Consider the following 27468-nt stretch of genomic DNA (forward strand, 5'->3'; position numbering starts at 1 on the left):
TGTTCTCATCTCCGACTGACAGACCCCACAGGAATTTCTTCCTGCCTTGCTGAGGGCTGTGGGTGACAGATTCGGCGCAGAAAGATTTGACTTTTTTTGGCTGAGTATTTGTGTATTTTTAGGCTGAAATGTCCTTACGAAACCAGCTGGAGCTGGCAGGCTGCCACCAAGGGTTGGGGTTGGGTTTTTTTGTTCCATTCAGTTTGTTTTCTCACTGCTGTCCCTACTGCTGTCTGCAGCCCCCCTCTCCCACTAGCTCTGCCCTTCTGCAGGCAACACTCGCACCCTGCAGCGAGCCCATCACTGCAGTCTCCCACCTTTCACCCCAGCCTCCTTCCCACGCTGGGTGATGGCAGTGCTGGGATGCAGATTGACAGCCAGGGAGTCCAGGCCCTCCTGGGAACCCACAGCCCCTGCTCCTCCTCTCCTGCAGACACAAGGAATCCAAGCTTTCCTCTCCCTTTCAGCACTCTGCAGTTTGACGTACCATGCACCCTCAGCTCTGCAGTCACAGCCTGTCCTGCAAGACAAACAGCGTCACTCATACAGGGTGAGGGCAGGAGGGTGTCTGAGAGGTGTACCAGAGAGGCTCTCATGGCATCCTATTGCTCTTAGGAACTCCTTAGGGGATCGGGTAGCTCTAGCAAGGCATATGTCTCCCTGCATGGGTGATTGCTGCTTTATGCCAGCTCGTTGGCACCCAGCTCATTGCTCGCCAGGGGCTGTGAGCCCTGTGCCCCTGTAGCACGTGGCCATGTGAGGACTGGTCGGCTGCTCTCAGCCTCCTGACTCTGCAGTGTGTCTGCAGGCAAAGCTGTCAGGAGACCACCATGCCGTGGCTCTTCACATGCCTGGCGTCAGGTCTGGCACCATCTGAGACAATGAGAGGTGAGCCTGATGGTGGCATGTGCTTTCCCAACATATTTCCTATCTGTTTGAAATCCTTAAATGGCAAAGAATTGCGAGGAATACAGTAGTTTCTTTGTAGCCAGCCTCTGGGATGGAGCAAGCTGTCTTCTGCACAGGTCTGCAGGCACCAGTGGTGACAGTGTGGTGGGGAGATGCTGCACAGCCGCTTGTACCCCACCTCCCCATCCCCAGATCCTATCCCAGAAATCATCCCATTTTGACAGGAAGAATTGCAAAGGGACTTTGCTGCAGTCCAGGGAGCACATAGCAGCACATCAGATGCTCTAAAGCAGAGCTGCCTGCCACCAGTCATGAGATGAAGAGCCCGGGAGGAGCCACTCCAGCCCAAGACAAGCCCTGCCAAGCAGGACAGATCAGCTCTGTGTGCAGTTGTTTCCCTTCCTGCCTCCTTCATGGTTTCATGGCCACTAGCCTTTCTCTGCCCCAGGTTTCTCAGCTCCCCTCCCCTGACCTCAGGAGGGGAGATTCCTCCATGAGTCACTCTGTCCCCTGTCCTGCCCCTGCTCAAGGCATGTGCTGTGCAAGGGCAGTGTGATTCACCAGGCTGCACAGTGCAGGAGAGCCCCCAAAGCTTTTGAGTGACTGCCAGATGTGTGCAGCTGCTGCCATTCATTCCCCCCACCCTCTCTTGGGGACCAGCCAATACACTCACAACACATCGCTCTTGCTGGAAGAGTGCAGCATCCCCATGCTCAGGTTAGGAGTTACGTCCAAAATCCAAGTTTAAGGTTAGGAGTTAAATCCAAAACCAATCTCAAGCTTAGCTAAAATACCTCATTTTTCAGTATGTATTAAGGCAACCATTAGAAAATTGCTTTTATCTACTGCTTCCTAAACCCTCTGGCTTGTACTTTAAAGCCTTTTGTCTGTGAATGGGAGAGCTGGAAAGTCCTTTTTTATTTCCTTAAGCAAATAGTCCATCTAATATCCAGCCTTGAGGGGCTGAGGCTTTAAGAGAGAACAAAAATTAAGGGGGGAAAAAAAGGATGTAGCAAACATTGTGACATACCATAAAATCACAGGTCTCAGCAATGATGGTTTTGAAGCACCCTATCTGTGCCCATGAAGGGTGGCACAGCCTCTGATAGGAAGGCAGAGCTTTCCCAAGAGCCCGTGGTGCCCACTGATCAGCAGACTGAAGCTCCTTGTCTTAGTTCCCCAATGGGAGCAATAAACACACTCCTGTTCATGAGAGTCTGATGTCCAGGGTGGTGAGAGTGGTGGAGGCAGCAGCAGAGCAAGGCAGGAGCTGGTGGGGTTAGGCAGGAGGGCAGAGCATGACGAGGGAAGCCTCACGAGAGCAGAGTCTGAGCACCTGCCCAAGACAGTCCTTCCAACTGGGATTTGCCCGGTGGAGCCCAGGGCACAGATTATTTCACAGACTAATTGATAAGATAGCTCTAATCAGCTCTGGAGCAAACACTGCTTTGTGTCTTGCTTATCCAGGCCAAGCACTGAGTCAACACAACCCCCAGCCATAGATTTCCTACTGCATTTTATGTGGGAAAAGAGGAAATATGGGATTCTTTCTCCATGTAGAAGATGCAGCCAGGGCTCAGCAGCACGGGCATGTGTTTGGGCATGGCTAGTGCTGTGTGTGTGGTGTCTTGGAGGAAACCTGGCACCGGAGGCATTCGGGTGTGGAGGGCTGTGCATTTCCTTGGGGTTTCATTACGGCCCTGTGGAGAGGAGCAGGCACAGCTGTTCCCAGCCCCATGCCTCCAGCTCCCTGAAGCTGGCAGGACTGAGGTGGGAATATGTGTTGCCTGGCCGTGGCACACTCCAGGGCTGAGTCAGTTCTAGGGACAGCCTTCCTGCCTCCTCCCTCTCTTGGAAACCTGACAAGGAGTTCGTTCATACCTGTTTTTCCCCAAAGCACATGCAGATGAGACAATCATTGATTTGGGCAGTGAAGGCAGACGAACATGATGCTGCCGCGTTACTGCTCACGTGCTGCTCTCCCATACAAACTGGGCATGAGCCCAGTCAGTACAGGAGGCCTGATACACTGTACACAGATTTTTGACCTTTTCCTAGTATTAACAATTTTCCTTTTTCTTTTTGCTCCTGCAACACACTAGTTGAGACAACTAGTGCTAGGTCCGTATCAGTCCATTTATCCACACCTTTTACACTCTTACAGTAAAAATAACACTGAGACTGTCTATGAACTATTATTTCACCTTACCCAGATATTCTCCTTGTCTTCAGACACAGATCCAAACCCACAACTCCCATTTGTCAGCCCTCCTCAGAAAAGCCTGTGACCCCCATGTGCCTCTCCCCCTCAGGCTCTCGGGGTCGTTCTGCAGGGACTGTCAGGGACAGGCACACACTTTGCTCTGTGGGCACAGGCTCTGGGCAGGGCTTCTTAGCTTGCTTGAGGCAGCACAGCTCAGAGCAGAAGGAGGTGGAGAACAGCAGAGCAAACACCTGTCCTTGTGCCAAAATCCTCATGCTTACACTTTCCTCACCTCCAGTACATTTAATGTATTTGAATGCTTGAGTGCCAGGGGAAGAGACCTCCTCAGAGGTCCCTGGGGACCCTGGGACACTTCTGGGGCTGAATTTATTGGGGAGAAAAAAAAGAGAAATGGTTCTGAGCCTAGACTTCAGGCAGCACTTTCTCCATGCTGCTGGGAAGGAGGGGAAGAGATACAGAGGAGAAGGAAACCAGGCACCAACCACACCATGGACCTAAGCCAAAGAAGCGTCAACTCGGGTTTTGGTGGTTAGTCCAAGCCTTGCTGGGGATTTATGATGTACTTTGCCTCACTGTAACCCCTTCCTTGCTGGGCTGTGTTGTCACCCCAGTGCTGAGCAGCGGGTTTGCTAGGAGCACCAGCATTGAAAAGAAATTTAGTGCCCTAAAATGGCAAGCCCAGGCTGTGAAACACTGTGTGAGCAGTCACTGTAGCTCTGAGGCTTTGACAGCACTCTTAATGACATAAATCAGAATTTCCCAATCCCTCAGTACTGCTCTTGGTACGTAAGGTTTGGTGATAGTAAAAGAACCATTTCCAAATCCTCCTTCAGGAAAATACCAGCCAGTACATCCTGCTGAGCAGCATTAATGTCAGTTGAAACATTTTCACTCAAGCAGCTCCACAGTCTTCAGTCCCCAGCATGAGAAATACTGTGCCAGGGAGTGTGCACTGAGCAGTGAGGCCAAATCTGCAACAGGCAGGAATATAAGAAAGAAAAAGAGGAGGCTGACACTAGCTAGCAGATGCTGGGAGTTGAGTATTGGTAGTGGAGTCCAGGCAAAAACCTTTGCTCAATTAAAGTAACTTTGGAAGCAGAAACTTCATGTGAAGAAATCCACAGAGCACCATCGTGTTGAACAAAAATGCATCAACAAAGAAATTACATGAATAGACAAGTTACAAACAAACTTAGGGCTGGCAGTGCAAGTCCTGAAGGTGGTGGAGGGGAGCGTCCAGCGCTGGACACCTCTGAGTCTGAACAGCCTCCCCCCACCTGTGGCTGCTCTCTGGGCAGTGCTGGATGGGTTTCCTATTTGCCTGTGCTTCCCAGCACCAGTGAAGCTGCCTCTGAAGGAGAGCACACCGTCAGGGCAGAGTGGCTCAGCCCTGCTGTGTTCATTCAGACATCTGCAATCACTAATGAAGACTTAAAAGCATCTGCTTAAAATAGTACTAAGTAGAAAATGTGCTAAATGCAGAGGTCACCCACATGACCTGTTCATCTTAGCAAGGGTTTCTCTTACTTCTGTGCAAGCACCCTGAGTGCCTGAAGGACCTGCCCAAACCTCTGCTCTGCCTGCTTCAGTCTGCTTATCCCACTCTGTCTCTTCCATTGCCCCAGAACAGAAGCGCCACTGGAGATCTGTAGGCTGTGTTTTGACCCTGCTGCCTCTGGTTGATGTGTTGCTACTTCCCACCAGCTTGACAAGAAATGTTGGTCTACCCTCTCTGAAGTCCCAGCAAAGGGCATTGCAGAGTGGGACTCCTTGGCTTGTCAGGGCATCTCATAAGGAGCAAGCAGCTTCGCTCCACAAAAGTGGAGAGCTCCTATATGAGCATATAACTCAGACCAGCAGGGAAAACCTGAAGAAAACTTGGACAAAATCCAGTATCTTTCTTTACACATGCTACCTTGCATCCCCTGCCACGTGTTCCCATAACAACAGAGCCACATTACGCACCTCTGTGATTTCAGCTGCGGTCCCCCAGCTGCTCCTTCCATCCTGCAGTGTGGCACATCACGCTGGCTCCCTGCCCGTGCATGCCAGGCCTGGGCACATGGGAAATGATTCCAGGGAACACTGGCTGCCTGCTCCCTGCCCCTTTCTTTACAATGCTTCTCCTCTTCCTTTTTCCTGATTTATGCCTTAAATCTCATCAGTCCAATCTCAGCCCTAGGGACAAGTGGGTCATGCAGTGGCTGCCTGAAGAAGGCCCCACATGAACAACATTTATGGGGGTGCAAAGGCAAGGGTTAAGCAACAGTGCAGATATGACCCAGACCCATCCTGCATCTTTCCCTGTATGGACCTAAGGAGGCAGTCTTAGGATTCAGGGGGTTATTTTTATTTTCACTTTGCAGTGGGAGCCAAAAAAACTCTTTATTTTGAGAAGCTTCAAACATTGATTGGATACGGCTGATCCTTCCATCAGCTGGTGGCGGTGCCACCAGATGAATAAATCTTGCATGCATCTGTAATTACTGCTTAGCTTGTGTTTAAATGCAGTGTCATTGATCTGCAGAACTCATCAAAATCCATATGGGAATGCATGAAATTATATTGGATAGGACAGAAAAGTACATGACAACATCCATTTTCAGCCTTGTTTGTTCACCAGAAAAAGAAGAAAGCATTTATTTATCTCTGTTCAAATTCTTGTATTGACTTCTGATTTAATCATCAATTGTAACACCATTTTATATGTTGCTCTTTATGTAAGGAAAATGTTTCTTTCTTATAATAGGCCTTAATATAATGTCTTAAATTTCTATCAGCTTTGCAGTATCTGTCCCTACATGGGTAAAATTGCTATTAAAAGCATGGAAGAATATTGCTTAAGGGATATAAAACTCAATATGGAAAGGTCTTGTGGTCAAAGCTCCTGATTGCGATTTAGGGAACCCAAAGTGACTTCCAAGTGCCACCACAGACTTCCTGTCATGTCCTCAGGCAAGTCATCTATCCCCTTAATATTTCTGTATCTCCTAAAGCAAGTGTGATTAATCGTATTTCCCTGTTTCAATGAGAGGTTGGGAGGACACATCAATCCTTCTCAGCAGAGCTGAGATGCTCCAGCAGCAGGGAGCAAAGGCCATGCTTGTGCTAACCAGCCATCTGCTCAAGGTGCTCTCCTCCCCTCCTGCAGCCAAGAGGAAGCTCACCCAAAGCATTTATTGGCAATATAGCCCACGTTGTATGGAAGAACTTCTGATGTTTTCCAGATCTAACACTGCTCTGGCCCAGCTCCATCCTCCCACTGGAAGTGAAGTGCTCCTGAGTCAGTTCAAACTTCTCCCACAAGCAGCAGGAACTCCTGGTCCACCCACCTGGCTGACTGCAGCACCTTGGTCCGCAGCTCGCTCCCAACAGATGTGGTCACTGACAGGTCCATGGGCAGACAGCAGAGGCTGCTTCTGGCAGGGACGTGTCCCCAGGGACCACAGGGAAGTCTGCACAGCCTCAAGTCCAGACAGCTGTCCCCAGCCCTCGTGGAGGGACATGTCTCAGAGGTGGTGTCCTCAGCTTGTCTCCCACAAAGCCATGCCATAAGGAGTATCCCAAACCAATTTTATCATGCACACGTCCCTGATGCACCTTCAGCTGGACACAAGGATCAGCCCACTCCTGCAAAGACCTGGGAGCAACCTGAACCCCTGTCTGGTGGACTGCAGGAGCCTAACCCCAGGGGTGGGTGGGTGGTGACAGGAGACTATGATTACAAACCTCTGAGGCTGCTTGTGCCAATAAAAGAGGGAGCAAGGACAAGTGGGGGGTCAGCAGGATGTCTCGCCAGCCCAGCCTAACCTAGCCCAGATGACAGCCTTTCCTGGTGGGAATGATCAAGCTATTTTTGTACATGACAAACAAATGTATTGTAACAATGATTCGGCTAAACATTTTCTAAAGGGATGAAAAACTCCATGAATTTTCCCTTACGTGTCTCTGCTTCTGGATCCGGCCTGGACTGAAACCAAAATGCTGCAATACCACAAGCAAAGCTGTTCTCAGAGGAGCCTCAGCCTGACAGCTGCTGAGAAGGACCAGAAAGTCCATTTGCGTAGCACGGATTTTACACACCCAAAAGATCCACCTATGTCTGGGATAATGAAGATATTTTTAGCATGCAGCCAAGGGTAAAATTTCCACATTTTGCTTTTGCTACCTGTGGGTCACATCTGTCCATGGCAGAGCACTGGCTAATTTTGGTACCCATGGTTTGTGGCAGGGATGCTTAAATGGGATTTGAAAGCAAAAATCCCCATACCTTGCTAATAGATCAGGAAAATGGACAGATGAGAAGATCCAGAGATATGATTCCCACTCCATCACCGGCAATGCTTCTGTCTTCCTCAGCAGGGTGAGTGGATAAATGAGGCCCCTGATTGAAGTCAGCTCCCAACAGACCCACCCCACTCTTCGTAATTGCACCGTCATCCAGCCATGGGCATCCTCTAGCTACTCGATACGAGAGCACAGATCTCATTAACTGACGCTTTCCTTTGCAGCATTAGATCTAAATCCCTCGCCAGTGCTATCCCTGCCACAGACAGACACCTAGCACTACAAAACACAGCAGCTATATCTAATTTCTTCCTTCCAGCTTAGAAATGGAGATGTAATGTTACTTCCCCAACTGCCACAAGTGTGTAAATAGATGTTCCAGGCCTCTGTGCACACCCTGATGAATATCTCTGGCCAGCGGCTGATCAAAAGGTTAAAGTCTGTGGGACTGGTTTCGCCTGTGTCCCAGCTGTCTGCTTTCCAGGGTTGGAGTAATTCTGAGTAATTAGCTCATTTGGCCTTGGGGCCAAATTGAATCAGCTGCTGTGTGATGTGATGTGAGGAGCACTGGGGCGAGCAATCCTTCGTGCCCATGTTGGTGTGCTCACTGGGGGCTGTGGATGTGGCAAGCTGTGTTTGTTGATGTCTTTCCCCTGTTTGGGCTGAGCAGATGCTTGTGAATGCACCAGAAGCCCCACTGCAGCACAGGGCCTGCATGTTCTGAGCAGGGCTCCTTCCCAGAGCAAGCCCTTCATTATCCCAAACTCCCCGGGGCTTATTTTTAGCCCCTCATTTTCTTTCCTTTCTTTCTTTTTACAGTATAGAAAACCATCAGCTTCACTGTCAGCAGGTTTATAACAGCAATCCTGGAGCAACGAAAAAAGCTTCAAACCCACTGACTGTTGCGTAAAGGTTTAGGCATAGATCCTGCTCACTTCCAGGGTTCCAAGTCCCACCATTCCTCATCCCTTCTCTGGCTTAGCTACTGTCCTTCAGAGCTGAGCGTCAGAAGGAAGCAGAGACTTACATAAAGCAGGAGCTAGGCTGGAGCTCTGAGCTTTCCTCTGCTTCAGCCAAAGCTCGATCCGTGCCTGCATGTGCCCTGCCATGCGGAGAACACCTGCATGCAGGGCCACCAGGAGAGAAGACCTTGCACAGCCTGAGCCGTGCGTCATCCTGGCAGGCTCAGAGGGATCCAGCCAGCCCCCATAAAAATCCTTTGCTTATCAAACAAAGGTGAGGGTGCCCTGTGGTCAGCAGCTCTGCGCTAAACAACGATTTACATCATAGAGGCTTTATATAAACAGCAGCATTGCCCAGACGAGGACACTGCTAAAAGGGATCACAGCACTGCTGGCAAACCCTGGTCACCAAATCTGCCTGCACAGCAGCTCCCCAGGGCTGCAGTCACACTGTCTGGTTCTCCAAGTAGCATTGTATTCTGTGACTGTAAAGCAGATGGTTACTTATAGAACAAGACAGCTATGGCTCCCTCCTTTCCTCATCTCAGATAGGATTCAGAAAATGAGGAAAACTCCTTCCTGGTGTAGTGAAAGGCTCCAAAGTGTGTGAATGTCTTGGTAGCAGGGTAAAGATGCTCCACAGGGGATGTATGGAGGTCTACAGAGATGTCTGCAAAGTGGGGGATAGGGAGGAACGAGAGGACAGCTGTTCCCATACAAAAATTAACAAAGTTAAACTCTTACATGGCAGTTTAAAAACCAGAAAGAGGCAGTTTTTTTACAGACAGGGTAGCTGAGCTGGAAAATTCCTTGCTGCAGATGTGGCTGTTAAAAGTTTAAATTGCTTCAAAAAGTGCCTAGACAAATTTCTGGAAGAAAAAAATCATTGCGAGATAATAAATATATAAAGATATCACACTTTTTTTTGAAACTGTTATCCGTGTGAAGTATTGGAGGCTGAGAAAGCTGTCCAAGTAGTGCATACTTGCCCTGTATTCACACTCTTCTCTCAACATCTGCTCTTGGACACTAGCTAAACTAGGTGGGTCATTGATCTGATCCAGCTACATTGTTTTTCTCTTTTGTAAGGGCTCTGATATGTAAAAAAAGAAATCTCTATCATCCCCTTTTACATTCCATCCAATTTTTTAACTTCATTGTGGAAATAAGAGCCCACATTTGCTTTCCCAGAGCCTCTCCAAAACCCTTTCTGGGTGGGTTGTTAGTGCAAGGCCCAGCAACCAGAGCACTCTGGCCACAAACTCACACCATAACACAGTGGCCTTTTATTCCAGCTGTAAGGAGACCGTGATGCACTGCTGACCAAACTGCCACCTGTGAGTGAAGCCAGCCAGCAGCTTAGACCTGGAAACACCTCATGTCCTGAAGTACCTTTGTTATATGGTTGCTATTTAGTGACTCTGCTCATCCACATGTGATGCTAAAAATTATTCTGGATCCAGTCATGCCTTGAAAAACTGCAAGTCTAACTAGGACAGCTAAACTCCAACCTGCTTTTGTTCATTTCTCCTGCCTATCATTAGTATTAATATCAACTTGTCAAGCTGGTCGTGATGTACAAGCCTTGCACAGCTCTGCTTCAGTGCGGGGCAAAGGAAAAAAGCATCGCAGCACAGCATTCATTCTGCCAAGGTTTGGCACCATGCTTTGATAGCAGGGACCACCCTGCTCCTTTCCCAGAGGAGAGTAATGAAAACCCATGGCATCCAGCAAGGTTCTTTCAAGAAAGCAACCCCAGTAATTTCCTGAGCCTGGTGACCATTGCTCCAGCTGTTAGCAGTCTGCAGGAAGCTAAGAAGTAGGCACCAAAAGTGACGTGTCACTGGCTGGATTTAGATAAGAGAGGAAGCTGGGGAGTGTCCGTGCTGGTATCTCATCTGGTTGGACGTGAGATGAGATTTATCATTAGGAGCAGCAGCAGGACAGCAGGCCTGCTGCATAATTCATATGATTCCCATCAAGGCAGGACTGGCTGGTCAGGGAACACAGCCAGAAACACAAACACATTGCCCGAAGTCCACGAGTGAATTCCCAAGACCTTCCTTCTCTGGGCTGGGCTGAGTAAACACCAGACAATGTTCTTGTCCTCTTAGCTGAGTTACATATCCCCTAAGGTCTTTTCCCTGCCTGCTATAACCCTCCTGGAAGTGTCCAGGGAGCAGTACGTACCACGTTCTGGCTTTGATTAGAGGGAGAGGAGGGCTCTGCACACGTGTACACACCACGGTCACTACCCTTAGGTAGGATCAATTCCCAAAGGGACACGATGCCACTGCTTGTCTACGTTGCAAGCCTTTCATAACTGATGATTATTTAAGACACCTGTGGCATCACTGCTGTGTGTGCTGGATGGGTGCTGGATTCTGACCGTGGGCTGTGCTTGATTCTTCCCCTAAAATATTACAGCAGACATGGCTGGGCACCGTGTTTGCAGGAAAAACACTGTGGTGCCATGACCTCTGGGTGTTTACCCAGCACCAGCTGCCCTGGGCAGCCAAACCAACCTGTATCACACTTTCAGGTAGCAGTGCCCACGTGTCCTTTCTCTGGTAGGAGGTACCACAAGAGTTTACTATGCTGTTGTAGAGCCACTATTGACACTCTCTAAACCCAGTGCTTATCCTCTGAATCCTTACTCTGCAGTCACTAAATACTAAATGGTTTTAATGGTAAATATACATTGAATTGTGTATTCGTTGGTGAAAGAAAAGAAGGTGGTAAGGTGGAAGCTAAGGCCAGATGCAAGGAGTCTTCCATTCATGAGTGAGGAAGGAGTGATCAGGTGGAGACATCTTTATATAAGCATCTAGATGTAGATGAAATGGATCCTGCTTGTGACAACCATGATTAATACCTCAACATTTGCCAAGACAATGCTGGAGCTGCCCCTTGAGTGCTTCAGTACACAGAGTCCAAAATAACCCAGCAGTGACTCAGCTGTGTATGTTGACAAATGGGGATCTGCTTTCTCAATCAAATACAACACAAGCCAGCAAATCGAGGCTGGGGTATCCCACACACACATGGCCTTTCCTTCATGGAGGAGTGATGGCCAGAGCTCAGGAATTCCAGGATGGAGGAGCTGCTGGGAAGATGCTGTTGTCTCCAGGCTTGCTGCCCTGGAGCTTCCACTCCCTGCAGACCTGCCCCAGACCAAGACCCAGCTGTGGCTGCTGCTGCACCACAGCTTGTCAAGCACTGAGGGCATGAGCTTGGCATCGGCACGCTGTGAGCACCTTGGGTGTGCACAGGGAGAGCTGGATGCTGCCTGCAAAAAGACTGCCAAGGTGTCACCTTGAAGGCAAGAAAAATCTTGCAGACATTTAACCGTCTTATTACCGTTAACCTCAACAATCATGAATGTACATCTGTGTAAGCTTTGCCGCAGGTATGCAGCTTTGACCACAGCCTGCAACCTCAGCTGCACTTCTTCATTCAAGAAAGCAGCCAGTGGAGCCTTTGGCATAGGCCGAACAGTCCTGGGAAAAGGTTCCCATGGTAGCAGAGAGCCTGGAGAGGGGTCCCCATCCATGCACTGCACGTAGACTGCTGCTACCAGGCTGTTCCCATGGGACAACTTGGACAAAAGTCCTTTCTCCATGCAGTGTCTCTGGCATCAACAGTGCTGCTACCACAAACTGTTGGAAAGAGCTAATGAAGGTGCAGTATGACTGTGTATGGATATTCACTACCAGCTGATCTGTATAGAGCTCCTGCCATTCCTAGCCTCTGTTCTATGAGCTCCTCTCTCTGTATCTGGGAATTGCCATTTCTTCTGCATTTTGCTTTTAGCAGCGTTATATAGCTGGGCTGCACCTCCCTGAGCCTGACAAACTGAGTGACTCAGAAACCTGCAATCTGCTTCAAAACAAAGCATTTAAAGATAAAAGATATAAGCAGCAATGGAACTCCTTGGCTCAGGAGCAGAAATGCTAGAGGGTTGCTCATGTACTCACAAGCCTTCTAACCTTCCTTGAGCTTTTTTTAACCCCTGCAAACCCTGGGCAAGGCTGGTTGCAAGTAAGAGCTGATGTGTCATTTCAGATAGGCTTCCACTCCAATGTGCAAACCCTGGAGCTGAGAAGTGGAAGAGCTCTGATGCCAGCACCGATGACGCGGAATGGGGAGAGCTGAGCTCTCGCTCTGCGGCCTCCAAAGTGCACTTATTTCTGCTGGTTAAACAGATGCCAGCTTCTGAGGGGATTATGTGTCATCGAGCCTCTTGGCTGCGACAACTAATTATCTCCCACAACAGTTTGGCCTTGAGATTTGCGGTTCAAAGGGCATATCAGGAGTGCTGCCATCCAGCGCCATGTGTAGCAATTTGTCCACACTTGGGTTTCCCTGTTCCCAAAGAGGTGGCACCCCCAAGACACCCTGTCTTCCCACAGCTCAGGCCCATACCAGCAGACCAGCAGGTCCTTCCAGGCAGCATGGGCAAGGAGCATCAACATTCCACTGAAACCTGAGAGATACCTCCAGCAGGAACCAAGGAGAGCAAGCAGCAGCTAAAATGAGCTCACCATCCAAACAGCAACCTGCCTGAGCTTTCCGTTCTTGCTGGGTGTTAGTGTGGCAGCTGTGCCACAGCATGGTCCTCCAGCTGAGCTTCACGGAGTGCACACACCAAAAGGGTCCAGTTCAGCTGCAACCAAGTCCAGGGAAAAAAAAAACATCTGCTGCAACCCAAAATGAGAGAAATTCCAAAGGAGAGCAGCCAGAGGAGTAAACAGTTTTGGAATGCAGCCTCAAAACCAGCACTGGAAGTGTTGTATAACTTCATATAAAATGATGGCTGACCCTCATTGAGACTCCCAGAAACAGATGAAAAGCAGACCCAGGCAACTGAAAGAATTTAAGAAGCAAACAGAGAATGATGGAAAAGACTAGAGATGAGGAAAGATATGGAGAGGGGAGTTAACAGTAAAGGCAAAGGGTGTGTTGGCAAGTAGGTATTGGATCTGGGGTGCCCAGCACAGGCTGGAGGCGTTAGCATGGAGTGACCACAGGGCATCAGACTCACAGAGCTCAGCTCACCTGCAGCCAGGACAGGTTGAGTATTGGAGGTGCTGAGTATCCTTCTGCCACAGTACCAGTTTAGCACTGGGAAGCAGAGGCTTCTCAGCCAAGGTTCCTATGGAGATATCCCAGCTGGGATTGGAAGCTGGATGCTGTCAGGTATGAGAGGGTAGATGTGATGGATACTGCTTGGCTCTCCTCCCTCTATCACCCTGCCCTCTCAAGAGGCTATAAGGTTGCATCAGCCCCCCAAAACCTCTGATCCCCCAGAGTAACTCAGGTGGAGCCAGGCATATGAGGCTGCATCACCTCCATGGACAAGGAGGTGAAGGGAGACAAGGTTTTCCAAGCCTCAGAGCCAGGTTGTGTGCAGGATCAAATCAGATCTGGAGGTAACTTACTCTCAGGCAGCCAAGGGAAAAGGCAGTGTGGAAGTGCCATGGACTGTGCACACTGGTAGCATAAGAGAGAACCCTCTGAAGTCGCAGCAAACGGCTTGGGGTTTAAAGGATGCTGCTGTTCACAAGCAAATCATCAAGGGTCGAAGGCAGTAATTACAGTAAGTAACTCCTCCATCACTGTGCTGCTGTGATGCCAAGTCCTTTGGCCGGTTTGCAGTCAATTTCTTCATTTGCTACACTCCCAGCATTAAAGGAGGATCTCAAAGGCAAGAATAATTAATGGAGAATGTTAAATTGAAAAGAGTTGGATCAAGGCTGCAAGAGAAAAAGAAAATCCTTCCCTCACTTACTCCTCCACTTTTTACCATCACCTTGAAGTATTTCATTCCTGAAGACAGAGGAGTCTGAATACCAGCACTGCAGAGCTGCCTTAGTTTGCAGGGCCATGTAAAGAGATCCAGCTGTCTCTTTAGTAACAGGAGTTGACACCAGTTGTGAATAGATGAGTGATCGTGGCTTCAGCCGTCACAACAGAGGATCTGATTTCAAATGAAGCCCCATTCATCCACCCAGGGCCCATCATAAGGTTATTAAGGGAGCATCTGTCAGAAAACCACAATGCCTTTAAAAGTTTGAGAAAGGGCACAACAAAAATAAGCCTGCTTAGCTTATATACTTTTCTCTGGGTAATGTGATTCTTGGAATCCTTTAGCAAACATAATGATAAATATGATGGGTAGGGAACATTCATGATGTGAGCAGGGTGAGGTTTGTTTTTGACCTTAGCACAGAGTTTGGCTGTCTGTTTGTTGTTCCAGGGTAGCAGGGTAGGCGTGAAATCGGTGGCCGGGAGTTTTTTTGACTAGCAGAGTGCACAGCCCCAGCACATCAGGTGTCCTGCTCCAGAGCCCTGGCTCAGAGCACTCCCTCCAGGGCACAAATGGAAAGCCTTTCCTTGCTTTCAGGGAAAGCATCTCTAGCAGCAGGACAAGGCCAAGTTCAGACTAAGCAGTATGTGCTGTGGCAAGCCATGGGGGGCTGGGGGATGTGATTTGATTACTCTTCAAGACTAAAGGACTAAATTGACACTCTGTGTTTGTTAGAAAATAAATCACATGTAGCTAAACTGAAAGTCAAGCTTAGACATCATGGCTGTTTTAAGTGAATGGTTGCAACTCATACCATCTTACACTCACCAACAAACTCATACCTGAGACAACAGTCTTTTCCTTCCCTAAAACTGCACAGCTCCTCTTACTACTCTTTATTCTGTGCCCACTGCATTGGGCAAAGCTGCCATTCTCTGGCTAACACCTGAACAAGTAACCCTCCTGTCCTGCCACCAACAGGTCACCTCCTGCCCCACTGCCTCTTTGGGTGACATCCAGGCACAGGGATCAAAGGACAAGGCCACAGGACAAGGCTCATGCACAGATCTGCTCTGTTATATCCACAGTATACTGAAATCATCTCGTGTGCATTAGATTGGTGCTCCTGGAGCTAGAGATGGGCCTTTAGGCCCTGTAATGCACATCAAACCCCTTTAAGAAAAGCTGGAGTGTCCACCTGCAGCTTAATGGTGATGAGGACTTTGCTGTGTGATGCAGCTCTGTTTATAACTCATATTAAATTGTAATCCACATTCCTCTTTTCCTTATAAATTGTTTTGAAAATTTGTCTTAAATGTGTATGAAAAAATGTATTGTGGTCATATGTGCAGAGTAGTGGGCTTCCTCTACAAAAATGTCTCTGGTCAAAAGACAGGAGTTCCTACCCCAAGTTTCAGCCTAGTGAGGCATTGCCTGTGTTCATAGATTTCAAGCCTAGAGCAGAATAAAAGTACATATTTTAAAACTGTCCAAGTGTTTAAAAAAGCTAAATCTCCCCTCTACCCCCAAAAAGCCCCAGTTTCTACTCCCAGATTATCACCATCTAAGTGGGGAGTTCTGTCCAAGGTCTCCCCAGCCCTATGCTGGATTTCAGACTGAAGCAGTGACTCACTCAGACAGGTTCTTCTCCCTTCCTTTGAGCTCACTGAAAGCAAGACATCCTGTAAGAGCATGGCATCTCCCTTCCCAACAGAGAGAGAGGCATCTCCCTCCCTTCCCAACAGAGAGAGAAGCATCTCCCAAAGGGAACTCAACCTGCCTGTTCTGGGATCGAGACCTGTGTGCTCCAACCTCATATCTGAATAAACCCTTGCAGAAAAGAGAGTGTGTGTACAGAATCCAGCACAATGGACAATTGGGACCTTTGTCCCTCAGGGAATAAAAATAGCAAGTTTTATTAAAACTCTGTATTTTCAAAGATTGTAATCAAGGATCACAACACACCACACTTAATTTCCTGCTTTCAGTTCACTATCAGATTTTATGCTTAGGTTAGTGGGGTTTGTTTTTCCCCAGAATAGGATTTTTTTTAATTTAACTACAATACATTCAGCCATGAAAAATGAGATTCAAAAAGATTAATAGGGAGCTGAAAGATTCATCTGAGATTGCCAAAGATTAATGTGTGTCTTATTCTTATCTGTTTTCTTTTTCTTTTCCCTTTATCTCTTAGCTACCTAGACAGCTTAGATCGAATCGGAGCTGCAGACTACCAGCCCACGGAGCAGGATATCCTCCGAACCAGGGTCAAAACAACTGGCATCGTAGAAACCCATTTCACATTCAAAAACCTTCACTTCAGGTTAGTCTAAAACTGCACAGTAAGTTTTCTGAACAACTATTTATCACGGGGTTTACCCGTAGTTCCTGGAGGAGAAATTGCTAAATTGCTGGTTAGTGCACGGGTAGCTCCCACTGCAGAAGACACTGTGTTTTGGAGGGTCAACAGTATGAAATGTCTGATAATCCTGTTGTGAAAGCTGCCTGAAACTCATGGCAGCTTCTTCTAACCCAAACAACACCTTTTTGTTGGAAAGTATAATATGAGATTGACCCCCAGGTCTGATCAAGCCTCAGTAAGTGTCAAATATTTGGGCAAATCTTTTCTCTAAAGTGGGACAGTCATATGTTATTCATGCTATATATTGACCCTCATGATGCCTCATAAGGACAAGGCCAAGCTAGCGGTGAAAGATCTGTTGCTTTGTGTTTGGAGCCTTCCACAGCCCATGTGGTCAGAAAATGCCATGAATGCCAAAGTTTCCTGATAACTAAGAAGGAGTGGATGTTGATGGTCCTCTCCTGTGCCGTAGGCTCTTCGATGTCGGGGGCCAGCGGTCAGAACGCAAGAAGTGGATTCACTGCTTTGAGGATGTCACAGCAATCATTTTCTGTGTTGCGCTGAGTGGCTACGACCAGGTGCTCCATGAAGACGAAACCACGGTGAGTCTAAATGGGTCTTGGAGGCCCCAACACCTCTTTATGGGATACTGCATAACCAACAACTCCTCAGAGATCGCCGAATGCTCCCTGGGGTGCTACAGTAATGTGCTTTGTTCGGTCGCTCCCCCTTGAGTCTGAAATTCTGGGGAGATTTGTCCTCCTACACACTCTTTGAAATGAAGTCTGCGTGCCCAGGTAATGCTTCCTTGCACTGGTAAAGTCACAGTGGGTTTTTTTCTCCTTTCTAGCCAACCTGTGTGGTTTCAAAATGTGTTACAGAACCCTCTACCCAGCAAGAGGAGATATGGTTAGGTGGGCTTTAAAATAGATGTTAGGGAAGTGGTCATGCCATGGTGCAGAGGTGCAGGATGGCCATGCACATCCAAGGCTCAGCCTAAGAGTATAACCTATTTCTTCAGGCTACAGAAATTCATTTTCCTGAGTGAGAATGGAACTGTTTGATTCCTCAGGTAATTTGCTCTAGGAGAGATTTTATGACTTCCCACTGTGACATTAGGCTCAAAATACCATCTGGAAATAAGGCTGGCGAGGACCTGTGTGCTCCCTGATATTAGAGTGCAATTAATACAAGTGAATTGAATACACTGAAAGGATGCAATAAGACTCATTGCTGTATTCTGGCTGTTCATTCAGCATGATGGGGTTGTGTGTTTTTGGGACTAATGACAACTGCAGTAGGCACCCAGTTGGATTTGTCTAATGAAAAGGAATTGGAGGCCATACTCAGACTCAGTTATGATTTTATCGGTGCCCAGTCTGCGGCAGCATGGAGGGCTCACTCCTGCCAGCTCTGTCTCTCTGAGGCTTTTTATTTTCCTGCTGGTAAAGATGTTAGGCATACAGAAAGCTGTGGATGAGGAAGAAATAGAGGGAAAGATTGCTGTTAGGTAACAGTTGTCCCAAAAAGACTAGCGGGACTGTGGTTTCTAGCTTCTGAGCCAGGTTTATGAGCTCTAGTAAACTGTTTGATGAAGTCACCTGGTTGTTTGGATCATACTGATGCCAGAATTCCAGGTGATATTAACATCATCAGCCACAGGACCCAATAGTATGGCATGAAGCTGTGTCAAGGAGAGGTTTTGGCTGCAAATTAGGAAAAGGTTCTTCACCCAGAGGGTGATCAGGCACGGGAACAGGTTCCCCAGGGAAGTGGTCACAGCACCAAGCCTTCCAGACTTCAGGAAGTGTTTGGACAAGTCTCTCAGGCACATTCTTGGGGATTCTTGGGGTTGTGCAGGGCCAGGAGTTGGACTCAAACCTTGTGGGTCTCTTCCAACTCATGATATTCTATGATTCTGTGATCACGACTATGTCCTCCAGACTGACTGAGACACTCTACATCCTTGCATGTCCACTTATTTATAATCCCTAGTTGTTACCTCCCTCTGACCCTGGCCTTGATATGCTCAAGGATGCTCAGTCCTGTAAGATTTACTCGGAAGGAACCAAAATCTCCTGACGTGATTTGAAAAATCCAGCCATCAGCTCAATGCCATAGAGCTCTGCAGCTGGGCAGTGAAAACAGCCAGGAGATAGAGAAAACACACAGGGAGAGGGCAGGTCCAGGGGACAGGGAGCAAAGCTGTGATCTGAGCAGAGAGCAACATGCTTTGTAGGTATAACTTGGACTGTGACACCCAAACTGTGAAGCCAAAGACAGCTTTTAGTACAAGTCACCTTTGGGTGCTCATCTACACAAGCCAGAGTCTGTGATTCAAAGCCACCAAGCACAAGATGGAAGGGACTGAATACCAGTGCCATTTTTAAAATGTCAGCCTTAACTCCACTGCTCTGAACTGAAGGTTAGAGCATCTCTCCTGGAGATCCTGAGCCCTGCCAATGACTGTCCTTCATCTAGCACCACTGTGGAGACACGCAGGGTGCCAGCTCAGCTCCCCGCTGAATGCCCTGCTGCAGAAACTGGGATTTATGCACCTCCAACTTTCCTTTTGCAGCACAAGAGCAGGCTGGTGCAGCTCTGGCACAGCGCTGACATTTGCTTGCTATTTCAGTCCCTTTTCACAACACATTTTGGGGGATGCTGAGCAACAGGAGGGCAGAGGCAGCTGCTGCTCATTTACACATTCGGCATAAGTGGGGAAGGGATTCGACATCGCCAGCGCCGCGCCGGCAGGACGCCCCTGCCTAACCCAAATAAACAGCCCTGAGCGAGGCCAAAGAAAATAGGAAGAAACAATGGTGCTGCATTTTGCCTGCCCTATTATATCCCCATCACAAATGGCAGGTGGAAAACATGGCACCCACAGACCCTGACCCCTCTCAGCTGAACCCCCAAAGCGTTCAGTCTCCTCCCTGCTAATGTGGTGCTTCTCCAAGCACCCAGCAGTAAAGCAGCATCTCCTCAGTCAGCTGATTTGCTGTCTGTCTGCATCCGTCACATCTGCTGGCTTTAATGACGTCAATCAGCTTTTATTGCTTCTCACTTGGAAAGCACAAAGAGGAGGCAGCTGAGAAAGTGAGCTGGATGCTGCTCCTCCAGCTTCATTTTCTAGAGATGCTTACTACAGTCCAGGCACTTCCAGCTGTATTGAGCCTCTGAAGGTTTGGGGGCTGTACAGATGTCTCCGTGAGTAGGAAAAGACTTGTAGAGAGCTTTCATTGCTGGCATGGAGCCATAAGAAGGAAAGAGCCCTACTGCATCTCAGTGTCCAAGCTGGGTGCACAGGGAGAATGTCTTTTCGTCCTGTTGACAATAACCACAGGATTTCACCACACTTAAGGCTGAGGAAACTGCAGTTCAGATGCAGCTGACGTAACATGGTGCAGGGATTCACCGTGGTGAGCTCCAGCTGGGACCACTGTAGGGTCAGCTTGTCTCACTGAGGAAAGCTCGTGAACAGCAGGTTTACTGTGAATGCCTTCCAAAGAGCTGGTTAAACAAGGCTGGGTGAAACACCCCCTGACCTGTCCCTGCCCTTAAAATTCAAACACAGCTCTATGCTTGTAAAGTTTTTTTTGTGGTTTATTGTGCTCTTTGTTTTAAAAGCCTGAGCCCATCCTCCTGCAGCAGCTAAAACAGGGCTGTTGTGTCCTAGGAGCAGGCAGTCTTTTATAAGGGGTGTATTTTCTCTCAAATTCCCTGCCACAAAGAGCCACACAGCAGGAGTCGAAGAAAGCAAGTACTTCCTTATGTCTAGATCAGAAAGACATAAAGAAAATAGAGAAAACTTTCTGCATCTGTGGTTTCTAGGCCCATACACCCATAAAGATCACACTTGGCACAGAAACCCCTGATGCTGCTGAATCCAGCTTCTCCCATTGCCTCCCACACCTTACGCTGCTGTTGGCAGATCTAAACTGCTTCCCTGTGTGCCCAGTTCCCAGGGGAGAGAAACAAGCCATGAGAGTTTCAAGCAGCACCTTCATCAGTCCCATTACTGCTAGTCACAGCCCAAGCTACAGCTCATGAGGCAAAATTGCACTCTACCCCGAGCATCCAATGCACAAGCCGCTGTCCTCAGGATATTACACCTGCCTGTGCCTTTACCAAGTCCATCACAAGGATCTGCCAGGCCCTCTGCCATATTTGTACACAGTGGGAACATCCTGCTTTAACTGACAGAACATCTCTGTGGATTATGTCTTTGCATAACAAGGCCATTTTGTCTCGTTTGTGACTTATCTTTATGTTTCGTAAGTTGAGGTTACAGGAGGAAAAGCCTCAGCTCTGTAATCTGGGAGGAGAGAGGGACAGCAGTCATATCAATCAGTAAAACTGGAGAAGAAGATTAACAAAGGCAGATTTCCATTGTTCCTTCTAAATGGAGTTCCTAATGGAATTTTTAAAAAAGACAGCAATGGCATGGGACCTGTCATAGGAACTGAGACTATCCTCTATTTTCTTCCTTGCAAATTCAAAGGAGTCATGGCAAGAGAGGGAGATGTTCATTGCTGCCTCTGAAACTAAGATATTTAGGTCAACCATATCTAGTCAAGACGTGCAAGTATTGTTCATGTCCCCATTGCTGAGGATGGGATGGGTTGAAGGCTCTGTGCTGGTGACCCTTAGTGTGCATTAGTGTTGGACTGTTGGTTCATATTGCATTGCTTGACCTGGTTAGTGTGCTCTCTCTGCTGTCATTGGGCAAGGAAAATGGAATTGCAGTGCTCAGAAATTGCCTCAGGAGTGACAAAGCAAGCGAAAGTGGTTTGGGCATCTTAGGAAATATAAGCAGGAGGGGGAATGTGGAGTTCCTGTGCTTAGGATAACCATCAGTGCCCTTATAGTTCACACGACAGCTAGTGCTTAATCACGAAGGAAAACAGAAAAGATTGGATCGACTGTGTGTTGTAGAAATCACCGGCTCTCCTCCCATGCTCTGGTGAAAACAAGATGGGTTTTATGAGTGTGTTTCTGCCTGGGAAGTCTTGACTGCAGCATCCTTTCTCCCTCATGCTCTGTGGAAAGCTGTTTGCCCTTCACATCAGTGATGGGAACATGGTTGTGCAATGACACCTGAACTCAGCTATGAGCAATTCTATCTCTTGTCCTGCACAGGAAAAGTTAACTGGACTTTGAATATGTATTTTTAAGTGGGTACTCCTCTGCAGCGTGGCTGGTGGGTTACTTCTAGCAGAGCAGACATGTCTGCCCCATCACAGCAGCACAGGTGCTTCTCAGAGGGGGCCCAGGGAAGCTCCAAAGGATTAACATGGTCTTCCACTGTGGATTGACTGGAAGGAGGGGGATTATTTGGGGGCTTTAACTTCTCACTCCTCCTTTAGCAGCAGCCTGTCCTTTAACATGTGGTACCCAGACACTGCCTCCCCATCCTTGCCTCTCAGCCTGGGTATTCCTGAGCTGTTGGAGGGCTTCTACAAAAAGCTATTGTAACAGTTGGGAAGGGAAAGAAAAGGGAGACAGTAAGGCATTCCCAATGTTAGCCAGCACCTGGACAGCTTGTGTCCATGTGTAAGCTCCCAGAAGGCCTCCTGGGATGAGACATCATTTCCCACATGACATCCAAGTATGACAAGAGAAGCATCCGTGCCTGCTCACCAGCCTATTGCTCTGCACCTTTGTCACACACAGAAAGCAATTCCTGGCTTTTGAATACAGTCATCTTCTCTTTAGTGGTAGGGAAGGAAGAGGTGGATTTTAAGACCACAACATTTCTCATGTAAGTAGGGATGAGTGGGCAGAACAGTTGGTTATGTTTACTCAGCTAACTGGTAGAGCTACAGGAAAAATCAGCATGTAAAGGACAGAAGGCCAGGTCAAGCAGCCTTAGCAAGCTCTGAAACTTGTCTGTGGAATTTGAAAGGAAGAGGACATTTAGTGTAACTCTCATGTTCTTCAGGGATGTATTGGTTTGTGCTGTGTGTATATGATTCTGTGACTATATTCTGGTTACGACTGAAGGCTGAGTTGCTATTTCTTGGGAAAACACTCTCATTTCCTAGCGTATATTAATGCAAATTAATCAAACTGTATAAGAGCAGGATTTCTGTGGGATCCTTACATAGCCTTGCTACTGTAGAAAAATCAGCCTCACCTAACCACAAGCCCACTGAGAGGTCCTCAGCTTCTGTTGCTTAGGCAAATCCAATGTTGCCCATGGTGCTCCCTTTGCCACAAGGCACAGTTGCACCCTGACCTCACTGCCAGGGCTGCACAGCGTGGCACGGGGCCACTGAGGTGCAGCAGGGTATGTACAGAGACCACAGGCTGAAGGCAGCTTGGATGAGCTACATCTTTAACCCACAAGCAGTATTCACGTGTTTCTCCATGCTTTTATTTTAAGCCAGCAAGAGTGATAAAAATGTAATTAAAAATGTTCTGTGAGGGACCTTGCTTATAAAAAAGGTTAATTATATTTGCTTCCTTTTCCCCTGACTGCCCTCCACTTTATTCTCTCCTCCCAAAGGCTTTGGGTAGGCAACAGTCTCGTGTACAAAACTTGGTACAACAGTACAATTTTGGCACCACAAGTAACAAAGAGGAGCATTGATCTGGAGATCCCACACCAGCCAGTACCAAATGGGTTAGCAAAAACCAGCCCACAGGCACGGGGTGATCCAGATAAGCAACGTGTTGCGGCTGAGACCTAATGAGTAAATGCGTTTTCACATTCATACATGATTGCATCATCCCTGTGTGTCGATACAATGCGTGGTGGGAAATGCTTGGTCATTCGAGACAGGGTACGGTACAGCAAATCACATCCTGCTTCATTGTGTTGGATCAGATGTTTCCTTCATCCACGGAGCCACTTTTATCTATACACAATGTTCAGCAGCAGCTAAAGTGTATCCATGAAAAGGAAAGTGTTAATCAATAAAGTGCTGGGCTCAACTACACTGCCAGCACAGGTGTGAAATGACGTGGGAGTGGGGTGAAGGTCCCTGGCCGACTCCTGCGCCACTCCAAACCCCCAAATCCAGGGGTGCAGGGGACAGGACACCCTGCACCCACCCCAAAAAACCCTCCAGTAACAAGCCCGTGCAGCCCTGTCCTCTCCAGCGTCTCTGTGGTGGCTGTAACTGGTTTCTTATGTGCACTGGTGGTTTTGGGGAGTGCTGCCCCAAGGAGATCCCCCTGGGAAGAGCCGAGGAGCCGGTCTGGTCTGTACCATGCTTTGCCTTTGATAACCCCCTGACTCTTGGGTGTGCTTCGTCCTCACCGCGCTGCTCTCTCCGCTCCCCGGCTCCCGGCTGAGATGGCCACGTGCCCGGCGTGTGCACTCCGGCGTCGGCCTCGCGGGCCAAACATCGCCAGCCTCGGCACCTTCACAGCTTTTCCTCGGCCGTCTGAACTTATCTAGCCAAACACAGGCCAAAAAATGGGCATTTGAGAGACCAACCAAATTTGGCAGGTATGAAGCTTCTCTTGAACCGAGAAAAAAAAACAATTAAAAAAGATTTAAACCCGAGTTGAGAGTTGAAAGCAGCAGGGAACATGACACTTGGTTGACTTTGCCGTGAGCTCCTTCCACCACCATAAAACCATGTGGCGGACTTTGTAACTCTCTAACTGGTCTGGTTTTTTCATTGCTCTTATCTCTGTCCTTTTCTGTGTCCTTTTTTTGCATGACCTCTAACCAAAAAGCTGACTTCTCGCTGTGGTGCATTCGAATGTATGGCTCTTCTGCTGGCAGATAGCTAACCTTCTCCTAGAGGCATGAGCTAACATCAATGGTAGCTGCCTGACTTCTAGTCTGGTTGTTCTTAGATGCTCTTTGTTACTTTTTCCTTTTTATACTATTTCCTCTTCCTTTTTCACTTTTTTCCTCTCTGCAAGACACTCTGTTGAGTCATCTTCCAAGAGAACTAAAAAAAAAAAAACAAAAAACAAAAAAATTAAAAGCCCAGCAACAGGCAACACTAAACATAATAACAAAACCAGGCAAAGGTCACGGCAAGGTCATTTCCAAAATTATGTCACCTTGGTGTCTGCTTCCAACTCTAGATTAATTCAAGGATCTACCAGTCCTTGGTTAATGTATCCAACCAGTTGTGTGCCGCACACATTCAAGAAAGTGGAAAAAGAATTTTAAAAAAAAAAATAGTTAAAAAGTTTTAGAAAAATCTGCATGAGCTACACCGACACATAAATCTGATCAAAGGGCAAAAATAACTCTCCATCCATGCATGGTGCATGATGATTTCTATGAGCTGGGATCCTGTAAATTAATGCTATGCAAAATCAAAACAGCTCTGTATCGTTAAATGCCCTTAAGTTACTAACTGTGTGTCAAATGTTATAGGGATTGCATCTGTGTATGTATATGTTCAGCTGTATGTATACATAAATTTATTATGTATATTGTAGCTTTTTTTTCTTGTTGTTTTCCTCCTTAATTTAGTTGTTTTAGATTTCCCTTCATGTTGAACATCCCTGAGTCGCTGCCTTTGCCCTGATGTGATCTCTCCTTTCTGTTGCAGAACCGCATGCACGAATCTCTGAAGCTTTTTGACAGCATCTGCAACAACAAATGGTTCACAGATACATCTATCATCCTCTTTCTAAACAAGAAGGACATATTTGAGGAGAAAATTAAGAAATCTCCACTGGCTATCTGCTTTCCTGAGTATACAGGTAATGAGAAAGGTAGCTCTACAGGAGTGCATAGCAAAGGGACCGCAGAGCACCTCCCAGCCAGGCTGGTGCTGTTGTGCATCACAGGCAACAAGGCTAAAGATGCAGAGCTAGAGCTCCCATTTGCTTCACTGCAGGTTTTATTTCAGTAAGTGCCATCAGATCACCCACGCCGTGTTTAGTGGTCCACTTAGAGTGTGAGAGTGACTTAAAGCAAATTCTTCGCTGGCAAAGGGCCACCACCACTGAGCAGGGTGTTTGAACTCTGCCTCATGGGTGGGTGTGATGCCATGCCAGCACCTGCAGATGTGGGGCTGCAGTGCACCCCCAAACCTGTGTGCCCTGGAGCATGAACCCTCTTGGAGGTCTCTCAGAAAACTTCAGTGAGCTTAACCATTACAAATGGGTGACTGGTCTCTGGGAGACCAATGCATAGGGATTTTTAGCCTGTCCTCAGCTAGAGTCCAGCTTTGCTCTTTCACAGACCCCCATGTTCCCCTGTAGGTCCTGGCTGGCCACAACAAGAATCCCTCTGCAGTTCCTGGCCACTGCCCCACTGCCAGGCACCACAGGGCTGCAGGATCATCGTGATCCTGGCAACATTCATGGCCAGGCTGGATGGGGCTCTGAGCCACCTGATCTGATGGAAGATGTCCCTGCTAACCACAGCAGGGTTAGACAGGATGGTCTTTGAAGGTCCCTTCCAACCCAAACCGTTCTATGATTCCATTATCAGCCCTCCAGTGTGCAGACTGCAGGTCTCACAGCTTGGCAGCTTCAGCTTAAGCTATACATTTTCACCTTGTTAGTTGAGGAGATCCCCAGTTTCATGCTCAGGTTCACTGACATCAAGCGTCTGGACATGGAAACACTTCCAGTTAAATGCAGGTAGAAAACCATGTGTTTGATTTGCTGGTCTTCTGGCCAGCCACACCTCTTACCCCACAGTGCAGGCTGAGGAGAGTCACAGTGAGCCATGCCCCAGCTTGGTTGGGGAAGAGGCCTGAGCAATGTGTGGAGGTGAGAGCAGAGACTCTGCAACAGGGCAGGGTGCAAGAAGCCCACACTTCTGCTGGCTGCCTGGCATCTGACCCACTAATGGTGGGAATACATCACCCATGCAAAGGCTGCAGCTGCACCCTGCTGCTTCCCTCTGCATCTCGCCAGCTTCCACAAACCCTCATTACCATTCTGAGATGGCATAAAAATAAACTTTTATCGTCATGAATTATTTAAGCTCACCAGAGACATCCAGATGAATCAAGCCAACAGACAGAGAAGCAGATCTCTTTGTCAGGAAACATGGTTGTGAACCAGGAGCACCAAGAGTGTCACATTTCTGGGCAGGCCAACAAATTATTAACCAGAGCTTCCTATCTCTGAGCACTTGATTTTTCACTGTGAATAGAGAAAAGTGATCCCTCATTGCTGCTTTGGGCTGAATGGTCTGTGGCCGTGGAGCTGAATGACTCCAGCTGAATTCAGAAGAACATCTGCAAGCTTCCTCTCTGGGGAAGGTTTGGGTGTTTGTCACTTCCTACACATTCCAGCCATCTACTCATCTGCTTGGTCCAGACAGAACCAACATATTCCTGACACGTTTGTCTAAAAAGATCTAATCATGGAAATTTCAGTCTTTACAGTTGAAAGCTTACAATAATGTCTACCCCAAATTCTCCTGGTTGCAAATTCGATTGCTGCTTTTGGGTGACTTGCAGAGCAGCTCATCACTGTCTTCTCTATAGCTGCACTTCTGTATACTGGATGGTTTCTATCATGCCCTCTTCCTTTTCCCTTTTCTTAGTGAAGCAAACCTGCACCTCTCACTTCTTGACTGCATTTTTTGCACCTGGTTTTGTGGATCTTCACTGAAGTCTCCCAGAAACCCCACTCTGAAATAATACTCTTACTGACCTGCTGGCATAGAGACTAGAACAACAAAGGATGTCATTTTAGATATAACCCTTCCTCCCCAAGCTATTCCAGCCTGAGAGAGCAATAACCCTGGGACAGGCGTAGCTAAGCTCTTGTGTGACTAAACAGAGGAAAACAAATATAGCTTCTTTCTGGAGCACTTCAGCCCTAAGCAAACTAAACCCGTCTTCCCCAGCTCTCAGAGGACCCTGAAGATGCTCTAAATTCCTTTGAGGTGCTGTTCTGGAAGCTGGGAGTCGTTACAATGCCAGGGACCCTCCACTGACCTCCTGTCTCTCTTGTGCTGTCAGAGAAGGCA

At 47.8% G+C, this 27468-nt stretch overlaps 1 protein-coding gene across 1 annotated transcript in view; it reads left to right on the forward strand.

Annotated features, from left to right (window-relative positions):
* GNAO1 (guanine nucleotide binding protein (G protein), alpha activating activity polypeptide O) overlaps positions 1 to 27468 on the forward strand; it is a gene marked incomplete at its 5' end in the record, with an annotated part of 36547 nt that overhangs the window by 7072 nt on the left and 2007 nt on the right. The window contains 3 exons of the mRNA XM_009081876.1: positions 16386 to 16514; positions 17026 to 17155; positions 25082 to 25235. Of these exons, the coding sequence (XP_009080124.1) occupies positions 16386 to 16514; positions 17026 to 17155; positions 25082 to 25235 (413 nt within the window). The remainder of the gene's footprint in view (positions 1 to 16385; positions 16515 to 17025; positions 17156 to 25081; positions 25236 to 27468) is intronic.

This window comes from Acanthisitta chloris, unplaced genomic scaffold (assembly GCF_000695815.1).
Source record: "Acanthisitta chloris isolate BGI_N310 unplaced genomic scaffold, ASM69581v1 scaffold3319, whole genome shotgun sequence".
NCBI classification, from domain to species: Eukaryota; Metazoa; Chordata; class Aves; order Passeriformes; family Acanthisittidae; genus Acanthisitta; species Acanthisitta chloris.